Source organism: Brassica napus, chromosome A4 (genome assembly GCF_020379485.1).
Source record: "Brassica napus cultivar Da-Ae chromosome A4, Da-Ae, whole genome shotgun sequence".
Taxonomy (NCBI): domain Eukaryota; kingdom Viridiplantae; phylum Streptophyta; class Magnoliopsida; order Brassicales; family Brassicaceae; genus Brassica; species Brassica napus.
In genome coordinates this window covers 6,320,707-6,332,703 of record NC_063437.1, presented here as the reverse complement: position 1 = coordinate 6,332,703, position 11,997 = coordinate 6,320,707, and the positions used below count along the sequence as shown (strand labels likewise).

The 11,997-nt window shown below is 33.1% G+C and overlaps 2 protein-coding genes across 3 annotated transcripts; one reads left to right on the top strand and one right to left on the bottom strand.

The window, feature by feature from the left end:
• Positions 1 to 2,982: 2,982 nt before the first annotated feature.
• On the top strand, positions 2,983 to 4,349 carry LOC106423275 (IMPACT family member in pol 5'region). Of its 2 annotated transcripts, none has more exons than XM_013864061.2 (5): positions 2,983 to 3,360; positions 3,438 to 3,553; positions 3,624 to 3,729; positions 3,837 to 3,890; positions 4,022 to 4,349. In XM_013864061.2, the coding sequence occupies exons 1-5, from the start codon at positions 2,998 to 3,000 to the stop codon at positions 4,196 to 4,198; spliced, it is 816 nt and encodes a 271-aa protein (XP_013719515.1). In that variant the 5' UTR covers positions 2,983 to 2,997; the 3' UTR covers positions 4,199 to 4,349. The 2 variants fall into 2 exon arrangements, with proteins under 2 accessions (XP_013719515.1, XP_013719513.1); XM_013864059.2 differs by having other exon boundaries at positions 4,016 to 4,349.
• Positions 4,350 to 10,576: 6,227 nt separating this feature from the next.
• Positions 10,577 to 11,897, bottom strand: LOC125608144. The gene is made up of 3 exons (XM_048778090.1): positions 11,746 to 11,897; positions 11,137 to 11,605; positions 10,577 to 10,876 (listed from the first exon to the last, which is right to left on the bottom strand). The coding sequence occupies exons 1-3, from the start codon at positions 11,895 to 11,897 to the stop codon at positions 10,577 to 10,579; spliced, it is 921 nt and encodes a 306-aa protein (XP_048634047.1).
• Between the last annotated feature and the right edge of the window lie 100 nt (positions 11,898 to 11,997).

Genomic DNA, 11,997 nt, shown 5'->3' with positions numbered 1-11,997 from the left:
AATGCTTAAAATACAAACATTCAGCTCTTACAAGAACAATGACAATGGTGCGAGCCAAAAAAATATTGTTTCTTATGTGAGAGAATTAAAACCCCGTAAAAATACGTCGCGTATTGAAGTTAGGATTGTTCGCTTGTGGAGAAACTATAACAAAGAATCAGGAAACACCATTGAAATGGTGGTTGTTGATAAAGAAGTAACTATACATCACACAAATTGCATTTTTTTAGAAGCATCATTTATATACTTATTCTGCGTTTATAAAACTCTTATAATTTTTGTGACTAGAGGACAAGAATTCATGCTTCAGTTGGTGAAGGGTTTGTGTTGAATATGCAGGAAGGATCAAAAGATCTATGTATATAATACATAAATGTGACCAGGGGACAAGTAATACTATCTTATATCATTTTTTTGTTGAATATACTATCTTATAAGTAAGCTAGCATTATGCTTTTTTTTATTTAATTCATGAGGTCATTTTCTCACAGCAGAGAACCTTTTGGAATGGCACAGAGAGGAAATTTCTCAGGGATATACAGGAAGGTTCAACTGAAGCCGCTGAAGTGGGATGGTGAAGGCGAAGAAGAAAGACCTGTAGAGGCCCTTATGATTCTTAAAAACGGTGGTGTTCTAACTCACGCTGGTAGAAAACAGGTGTTTACATACTCTACCATTTAATTTGTCATTGTTATATATATATATGTTTTCCAAATATGGAAAAATTGTTTAACTTATTGATATTTGCTTCATCTGCATGCAGGCAGAAGAGCTTGGTAGATTCTTCCGATATAATTTGTATCCATGTAAGGCCCCCTGATCTGTTACTTTTATTTTGGAGTATTTCACCGATGAAATGACCTTAAATTACATGCTTTTTCAGGTGAAGGGACTGGTTTGCTTCTTCTCCATAGTACATACCGTCATGACCTTAAAATTTACAGCTCTGACGAAGGACGTGTTCAGGTACGTACACCTTTTACATTGATACTACTAAAGATAATTAAGCATATGTGTTGGAAAAAAAATGTTTGAATTGGTTTGCATATATTGACCAGATGTCTGCAACTGCTTTTGCTAAAGGCCTTCTTGACCTAGAAGGACAGTTGTCGCCAATCCTGGTTTTTCCTTCTTAATATTATATTGCTGGTGCTTAATTTGCAATGTCATCATGTGTTTACTAATAATGTCTTTTTATCTTTCTTGCTTCTTAGGGTTTCTTTGGTTAGCAAGGATTCTTCCATGTTGGATGGTTTTGATACTGCCAGCATTGAAATGGAAGCTGCCAAGGTTTGTCCCATGACTTGAGTCATTTTTTGAAGTGTGTGTATCAGTCAATCAACAAGATTGATTTCACTATAATTGGACTATATATGCAGGCTAGATTGAATGAGATTCTAACGTCTGGTAAAAAAATGATTAATGAATTACTACTATTTATTATTATCAAATCATAGTAGTAATTATCAAATTAAATAAGCAAAAGGTAAAACAAAAAGAGAGAGGCATAACATAAAATAAGTTAGCATATTAAATTGCAAATAAGCCAAAATAGGTGAAGTTTTACCAAACCATGTTTCAGTAACCCAACCTGTAAGAGATTTAGATTTTTTTTCAAAAATTAAATAAGCAAAAGCCAAATCTACGTTTAAGTAACCCAACCTGTAAGAGATTTAGATTTTTTTTTTGTGAATCTCGTGGACTGATCTATCGCAGATTGGGGTTCATAGGTGAAGTTTCAAGAAATTGTTATAATTTGATTGGTCAATTATATTTAATTTTTAATTTAAGATAAGTCTAAAATCATTTAACATCACTTGCCATATAATCTAACGAATATTACAAAATAACAATTTATGGAAACTAATTCTCAAAATTATAGAAAGATTAATAATGTTTTATTTATTACTTTTAATATTTATAAACTATAAAATACAATGAACGAAATTTTATATAAGATAATTATAATAGTTTTATACTCTACTTGATGAATTGTGTTCGAATATAATTATATAATAACTATTTTAAATATTACAAAATTCAAAAATGTTTATTAATATTATTTATAAATTATTTATTGTTGTTTAAAGATTAAATTTATCATAATTTATAAAATGCTTACAAAATATAAGGCAATGTTGCACTTTCAAGAGTTAAGTCGAGATCTAGATTAAAAATCCTAATAACTGGTAAAGAAGGAAAACCGCAGACAAAAACATTGAATGTTGTCTACAAACAAGTTTTTCAGAATATTCCGTAGTCACGGTACGTAATTTTAATCTATTTTTTTTTCAAATACAAAATTTAAAATATATAAACTGTTACAATTATTTATTTTTTGTATTTGCTAGATGGGTTGTGATGAGTTAGGAGACCGATGACGGTATGTCAATTTAATATTATTTCATGTTCAATAAAATTTAGAAATTTATAAATCTATCAAATAATGTTAACCCGTCAAATTGCTTACAAAATTTATTTAATTTTTTGCAGGTTTCTAATTGAATTTGCTTTCTTTATCGAAAAATGTACTTCATAATTTATATTATTTATGGATAATATTTTGATTTTTATTATATTTTCTTTTAATATGTCTACATAAATGTTTGTTTATTATTTATGAAAAAATAATATTATTCACCTAAAATAAAGAATTACGATACATATACAATACAATTCTAATTAATGATAATATAAAATCTGTTACTTCTAAAACTATACACTAATTATTCTATTTTTTGAATGAAAGTATCTTCGTAAACACACAAAATATTTTGTAACATTGCAATTATACATACACACAATATATGCCTCTTCGTACTGACCTTACTGTGTTCCCTCTCGTGAGGTGCGGACCGAGAGGAAACACAGGGTATGAACCGGTCATGTTCTTATGTCCGCACAGGGTGCGGACCGGTCACCTAGTCTACCTATTAAACATCAAGTAAACTGTACATTTTTAATAAGATAGATGAGTGAAAATCTAGAACATTTCGCATGGGCTTGATACTGGGCCCGGTTAATGGAATAGATAAAGAAGCTATAGGGACGGAGGAAGTCGTGAAAAGGGGGACCAATCAGATGTTGGTGCGCTTACCAGTAACTGCTGCAAGCACCGTCGCTGTGTTAATTCGCCGGCGAATCCCCGCCGCTTATCTGCTATCCACGAAGAGCTCGATGACTTCGGATTCCTCTGGTACCGCCTTCACGACCATCAAAGAAATCGTATCCTTAGAGAAAGAGATTAAGAAGAGCAAATTCATCGCAATCGCCGGTCCTATCTCCAGCGAGCAGTCGGCACAACTGTTCCTCTCCCAGGTCCGAGATCCTCGCGCTACGCACAACTGCTGGGCTTATAAGGTGATTCGATTAAATAACATTACCAAAATCGGATTTTTGAATGGGCTTATAAGTTTCCATTTTATTATTTTCTCTAGGTTGGTGATCAACATCGATCTAGTGATGATGGTGAGCCATCGGGCACAGCAGGAAAGCCCATGCTCTCTGCAATTTGTTCATCTGGATTAGACAGAGTTATGGTTGTTGTCATTAGGTGGGTTTTTGCCATTTGTTAAATCTTAATAGAAACTTGGTCATCGATTCGTGTAATGTGTGTGTTTTAGGTATTTTGGGGGCATCAAACTCGGCACTGGAGGTCTTGTTAGAGCATATGGTGGTGTTACCTCTGATTGCTTGAAAACTGCTTCGACTTGTCTTTTCAAGTCTAAAGTAAAACTAAAGTCTTTTTCCCATATTGTGTTGTATGATGTTCTTGCTTAATTATGCACATTTCGTTTCTCCCTGTTTTTTTTTAACAGATCCATTCGTTTATGCAGGTTCAAATGGGAGTCGAGGTTACATTTGATCTTTTAGGTGTTGTTTACAATCAGGTTACTTTCTGATATCCATCTTAATTAATCTTTTGATTTTTCTTATACATGTTGAGAGATTGTGCGTTGCCAGTGTGGTCATGGATTGATCTCTCTATATATATACACGTGTGTGTGTGTCACAGCTGCAGTCATGCCAGGCTGAAGACATCAAGGAAGACTATGATACTGGTAAAGATGGTACCACGATGGTTTCCTTCAAGGTTGATTTTGACCAGGTTGATAAATTAGAGGATGCTATCAAATCAAACTGCAAACGAGACCTTGTCTTTTTCAAAAACCTAGCAATTGGTAACCAACTCGGTTAAAACATTAGCCACTAATTGTTACAGCCAAAAAGTAAAGCTATTTTTTTGGGTTTGTTCTTTACAACATACTGAAGAATGCCTCGCCAAGATGATGACTTGTTTCAACTATATGTTATGTTGTGTATATTGGTAGCCTACTAATTTACTCTAATTTGCGTTGCACAAGTAAATAAGCATAAGGAAGTTGAAAAAAAAAACTGAAATGATAAGAAAAAGTTGTACTGGTACCAAAGAAACTTGCCGATTAAAGCCACAACATGGAAGACGACGACACCGAACAAGAGCATAAGGAAAAAGTAACTGTATTTCTATGTGTACTACAAACTGACACAAGGTAAACTGTATGTTACAAAACGGTGGCAAGACAAGAATAATAATTCTTGTAAACAGCTAAAGATATGTCGCATCTCTACGTTGGAGGTGGTGGAGGGAGTTACGGAATGATTAGGATGTTCATAAACTATCGCAAACACATAAAAAATATCTCTTGACATCGAGTTCTCACACTACACACATCGATCTCTTTGTTCATTATTCTTTCTTGTTTCATTGTTAATCTTGTAGACCGGTTACATCATCAATATAATCCATTTTTGTTAACTCGATTACATCGTTGTTGTTCTAATGAGTTTTTGTGCCCTAGTTATTTTTTCCTAATTTACATAATAAACACTCTCAAAATACTTAGTAGGGATTATTGGTTTTTGAATTTTAATGGATTTGAAAATCTTAACTAAATTTAGCGTTATTGGTTCTATGATTTTTAAACCTGTATTAAAATCATGTGTTAATGATTTAATGATTCATAAATTCTATATCAGATCAAGTGTTATTCAATCGTACGAATTTACTAATATATCTATACTATTAAAAAGGAATCATTCTGAAAAAAATCTACTTAAAAAAGTTGTTGGACCTATTTATTTTGGTCCAACCTATTATATACAACCAAATATTAATAATTTAATCCTATTATATTAACCAAAATTTATGTTCGACTAGAATTGGTCAACACACCCATTTAGATATACGTACTGTGTTATGATTATTATTTTCTACATTACCTACGTACAATATTCCTCTAATATACACTAAAGTCTTAAACGTGAGTCTGAGGGTATATATTTTTAATGTTTCGATGAACCATCATGGAATATTCATGCTTCTGTGAAATTTTTTTTTGGTCGAATGTTTATTTGAGTTTTGAAGATTATATTTGCAACACTATGAGAGTCGTCATCATCTTGCAGTTTCCGCTTCATATTTTTACAACACATAATAAGTGTCATGTGGTAGAACATGGCAATTATGTCTTATTGTAATGAGTTGTCAGATCACGAGTCACTCTGTTTCAAAAAATTTTCTTATCAGTCCAATTGAAAACAGGTTATATGCGATGGAGCCGAGGAAGACAAAGAAGGAGAAACAGAAAAGGAAAATCAGAAGAAAATCCTCACCGGCTATTAATGAAATCTTTCAAAAAAATTTAATTTCAAAATTTAAGGAAATTTTAGATTTGATATAATCTAAAAACTTAACAAATAGCTATTTCTATGGAATTATCTATTTATTCTTTAGCGTATTTATCCACAAATATAATAATTATAAAATGATAATTTTAATAAAAAATATTAAACATAAAAATGAAACAATTTTGATCAAATCTTTCACTTAAATCCACACATAACTACATAACAAAATACTTTAAATCAATAACATCAGCTGCAATCAAGTTAATATATGTCAACTGCATGTATTCCCTGTCGCTTTTGTTAAACAAAAGTAAGATATATCATTTGACTCAAAAATTTCATAAATATTAAATCTTTAATCAAAGATCTTTCCAAAAACATTTGTTTCGAGTTTTCAGCTTAACGTTACAAAAACGTTGAATTAATATGAAATCTTACAGAAATCAGAACGCTTTTACGAATCATATGCTTAAAATGAAAACTATTTTCAAAAAAAAAAAAATTCACTAATAAACCTACAATATTTAGACACATCAAATATTTACAAAATCAAAATTGATAAAAGTACTTTAGAAAACTATCTGTTACAAAAATTATATATATTACGTTAACTTAAATTTTATTATTTAATATAAATTTAAAAATATTAAAAATCATATAACTTTATATCATTAAATTAGCCAAAAATCTGTTAAACAAATCTTAAATTTAACCAATTCAACAAATGTAACTCTTATAAAGCGCACACAAAATATAATGTAAGAGGGTAGGCTTGGACATTCGAATTTTTGGATCAAGTACGGATCGTTCTTTTCCGGTCCGTATTTTACGAGTCCATACATGTGGCCCTAACAAGGTATATAATATTTTTTGGTTTGGACTCAGGTAGGTTCGTTTATTTCAGGTCTGGATGGATCCGGGTCCATAATTCAGATACCTGTAATTTTAGGTACGTAACAGATCTGGATCGTTATTCGTTCAGGTATTGAATACCCGAAAAACTCGAAGTACCAGAAAAATGCCAGAAACACGAAAAATATTCAAAAACTCAAAACTACCTAAAAATATTCAAATATCCAAAAAAAATCCAAAAAATTAACATGACCATAAAAACCAAAAATACCTAAACTTTATCCACATACCCAAAATATATTTTTTAAAATTTTGAAATTTTATTCGAAACTCAAAACTATAACCGAAAATCTGAAACAAAAACATATTCGCAATATCCAAAAAATACCTAATGACAAAATATTTTGGGTACTTTTGTTACCCAATAAAGTCTTGGATAGGACCCGTACTCGAACAAAGCCCCGCAGGTCCAAAGAAATACACTATAGGTACTTTTCCTTGACCTAGACCCAAACCAAACCTGATTTCGGGTTGGTTTCGGATAAAATACCTAGATTTAAGAGAGAATTACATAATAATGTACAACAAAATCTCAAATAAACTAATTCATAAATTATATATATATTTTTTTAAAAATATCTTCTTCTATGTAATACGAATTTGTAACATAATAATGGAAAAAAAATTAAAATGCTAATTCATATTAAAAATTATGTACAATTTAAAAACCCGCGCTTTTGAAGCGCGAGTCAAAATCTAGTTTGATTTTATATTGGATTTGAATGCATTTGTTTGGATTTTTTAGTTAAAAATACAAAGACTCAAATCCGAGAAAAAACCTTTGCAAATTTTTCTTAGATTTATAAATACTATATAGATTTCTAAATTAATCAAAATATATAAAGCAATAAAAAACAAATTGCATCCATACTGAAAGCCCTTTTTAGGCTTCTACGCCACTAAAAATCCATCACATATGGCTTTCGGTTCACCGACGAACGAGAGCCACTGATCTCTCTCTCTATATATATATATATATATATATATCATTCAAAGAAAATATTAACATTGTTTTTTGGATATAAATGGTATATATTTTTTAAAAAGTAATGGAAACCAAATATATCACGATGAATATTTTCCTCTTGTTAATGGCTCCACAACTTTTTTTGCTACGTAGAGCCTCTTTTTAAAAAAAAAAAAAAAAATTGGCATAAAGGGATAAGTGAAGAGTTTACAACCTCATTGAATTTTTGAACGGTTAAGCTACATGCTTTGAATGGTGACCAAGGAAAAGAATAATAACACTACATTCCTTAACATTCTTTAAAAACTTTATCACGAGGAATAGTTTTTTATTTTCATTCCTCCTCATTTTTATCCTATCCGTTGTGTTCCTATGATAGTTACCAGTCACATTTTTTAAATCTTTTTATTGATGTAAGTGAAGTCTAATCATAATATTTTATCATGTTTTTGTTTTGTTTCGAATAATATCATTATTGTTGCGAAAGAGATAGAAATCACTTTAAACTACCTTAAATCATGTTCTAAAATTTGGGATTTATATATAATTTATTTTGATTGAGGATTTAGAAAAAAAAATAATATGTAGCCGTTTCTATCCACAAACCAAAAATAGGCAAAAATCTACATAATGGTTTTGTTTTGGAATCCACATCTTTACATTCAGAACTAAACAACTTTAAACACGTGTCCCACATGTGGAATGCAAAAAAAAAAAGAATACATATGAGCTTCCACAAAAAAATACATATGAGCTTCCATCGCCGGTTTTCTTTTTTTTTTGAAAAAAGATTTAAATTTGATTCAAAAGAAAATATAGTTTTTTACAGCTCTGGCTACATTTTCTATGGTATTTTCAGAAATGGAAAAACATAAATAGAAAATAACTCAAAGTTCACCGAGATGGATCAAATTTGGACAGCTCCATTCCATGTTTGATATGCACCACCCAAAGCCCTGGCATGGTTCCTTTGTAATGACATAACTCTGTTTCTGACAGCCTTGTCGATGAACTTAATGTTGACTTCCTCCGAGGACAGAACCTCACCATCCTTTCAAGCATTCCTCTCCCTCCATACTGTGTGAATTGCAGCTTGGAACGCGTATCAAGCAAGGAAGAGTGACACACGGTCTACCTCAGACTGGGATAGGAATTCCACAATAGTAGAAGCGTAATAACTTTTTCACACTTATTAAGAAAACATATAAAATTGTAATTTCCAATATTAACATTGTTTCCAATACATTGTTTTTCTTAATTAACTATTCCCAATAACTTTTAACCAATGAAATTTTATTAAACACAATTGTATTTTTTGAAAAGTACAATTTTTCATTAATTAATGTATTGAAAATGTAAAAATTGTATCTTTTTGAAACAATTTTTTTCCTAAAACATTGATCATTTAGGAACAGAGGGAGTACAGCAAAAGATAAGATTGAGTTTAAGAAAAAACATGTGTCCCGCACTTGGAAGGCAAAAAAAAAAAAGAATTCATATGAGCTTCCACAAAAAAATACATATGAGCTTCCATCGCCGGTTTTTGTTTTTTTTTTTGAATTTTTTTTAAATTTGATTCAAAATAAAATATAGTTTTATACAGCTCTTGCTATATTTTCTATGGTATTTTCAGAAATGGAAAAACATAAATAGAAAACAGCTCAAAGTTCACAGAGATGGATCAAATTTGGACAGCCCCAATCCATGTTTGATATGCACCACCCAAAGCCCTTGCATGGTTCCTTTGTAATGACATAACTCTGTTTCTGACAGCCTTGTCGATGAACTTGATGTTGACTTCCTGCGAGGACAGAGCCTCACCATGCTTTCAAGCATTCCTCTCCCTCCATACTGTGTGAATTGCAGCTTGGAACGCGTATCGAGCAAGGAAGAGTGACACACGGTCTAACTCAGACTGGGATAGGAATTCCAAATAGTAGACCAGTCTGTAGAGAAGTGGAGTCCATAAAGGTTCTGAACCAGCTTCCTCCACACTGTAGAAGCGTAAGAACATGAGAAAAAGAGATGGTCGCGAGTTTCAAAATGCCGATTGTAGAGGACACAACTTCCATCTATGCCAATATTCCAGGCCACCATACGATCCCCAGTTGTTAAACAGTTTCATAATGCGAGCAAAGTACAGAATCAAAATTTAGGTGTTGATTGGTTAAACCAGAGGGACTTGTGCCATGAAACCTTGCTCGTCGTAGAGCGGACGTGGTTCCAAGTATTCCAAGTAATAAATTCTGACATGTACACATTGTTCTTACCCTTCCATAGTGTCTCATCCCCAGAATCAGATCTAACTAGTGTTCTAAGGTTCTGCTCTATAGAGATAAGCACTTCAGATTGATGATTTCTTCTTCTTCTCTTTGTCAAAGCAGTAAGAACCATATCACTCCTGTCAATACCCATATCAGTTTGGCCTCTCGGCTCTGTTAAGTCCATTAGGCATCCCTCGGTGACCAATTATCTTACCAGAAAGACGTAGTGGCACCATTCTTCACCTCGACTTTGCAAAACTAACTCACTATACTTCACGCTTGATTTAACGGGCGAGTTGGTCGGTTTATCCGGTTCAACTCGCCCCTTTGGCGAGTTGAATGATGGGTGTTTTGCTTTCCAGGATCCGCTGTCTGAAGCTTTGAGTAGCCTTTCTCGAAGACTTATCGTGTGAATCATTTTCGGAATTGTTACGAAGTTCAATTATCTATTCTTTTGAATTTTATTTATTTTTTTCAAACAGAACGTTTCCTTAGAAGTTTTCTGACGTTTGATTTCGTTGTGGCCGATTTTGACCGAACAGAGATATAAATCACACATCCTAATCATCAAGTCTTGAGAACATGCCTGAAGAAAACAATTATGAGCTGAACAATCATTATCATGCAAAAGAGTACTCAGATTAATCAGATTGAAATGAAAAGATGGTACATGTAAAAACATTTTTGAGAATCAGGGAATCAGACAAATAAACTGTACCACTATACTGAATATGTACTTTTGTCCCATTAGGCAAAGACACAATTATGTCAAATGTTGAAAGATTTCTCGGAACATACTAAGATCATAACACACATGGCTAGAAGCCCCACTATCAATGATCCAAGATGAAGGAGATAAAGAGGAGGAAAGTGTTGAGAGACGCTGATGGTTAGAGGTGAAAATGTGGTTTTCAAAACGGAGATTGGTGGAAAGAGAGACAGAGTTACCAGAGGATGATTGACTAGCCATGACACCTTTGTCTGAGATTGAAGCCTTACAACATGAATCTACCGTTTCTGAAGACTGAACATGAGTATGAAGCTGCTGGAAGAGAGACTGCAACTGTTCTCAAGTCAACTGAGGCACCTGGAAATCCAAAGTTGTAGCTTCCCCCGAAGAAGAGTGAGAGACAGCCCCCCGGAAGTTGTTGAAAACGCATTAGTAGTGGCTTTTTGTTGTCCAGTATATTGACCAGAAGATGATCTATTAGACTGTTTGTTCTGAAAATTATACGACCCAGTCGTCTTATATCCTGGAGGAAAGCCAATAATGCGATAACATTTCTGAACCTCATGGCCTTGTTTGCCACAGTGTGTACATACATGACGATTAGACTTTGGCTTATAAACATTGTAGGCAGCAGCATACTCCAGAGACTCCATGAACTGTAACAATTGAGAAGAGTCTGGAGCTTGAAAGACCACACTATCAGAGTTGATCACATGGCGAACAAGACGTTGTCTCTCATCATGGGCAACCATATTGTAAACTTTTTCAATCGATGGAATAGGCTTAAGCATCAGGATGTGACTTTTCGTCTGTTCATATACTTCATTCAGTCCCATGAGGAACTTAGTCACACGACTACATTGCTGCAGTTTCTCCCATAACAAAGAATCATTACATTCGCACTGGCCACAAGTACAAACAGGAAGTTCAATGTAGTTCTTGTACTCCTTCCACAAAGTAATCAGTTCAGTGTAATACGCACTAACATCTTTATAACCCTGTTGTATAACACTAAGTCTCTGCTCAATCTCATATACTCTAGGTGTATCGTCTTGCTTAAACCTACACATCAGATTGTTCCATATACTCTCAGCCGTAGACATATATAAGCTCTGGCCTATTTGCTTCGATACATAATTCAATTAAACAAGTCGCAACAAGATATAAAGATCATGAGTTACGATCAGTAGAAGGAGGTTTACGAATTGAACCACGCGCCAAGCTTATTGCGAACATTGAGAGCCATACAAACAGAACGTCGAAACTCAGCTCCATGGTCCAAGAGCGGAGACACCGGCGAACGATTGGAAATAGATTGCCAATCAGTGACAGGTTGATTCGAGCGAGGATCCATCGATTGCGAAACAGAAAATGAAATTCACAGCATTTGCAGTAAGAATCCAGAAGAAAATAATGATTGCTCCGAGGAAATCAAAGAACTCAGCAACAATTAT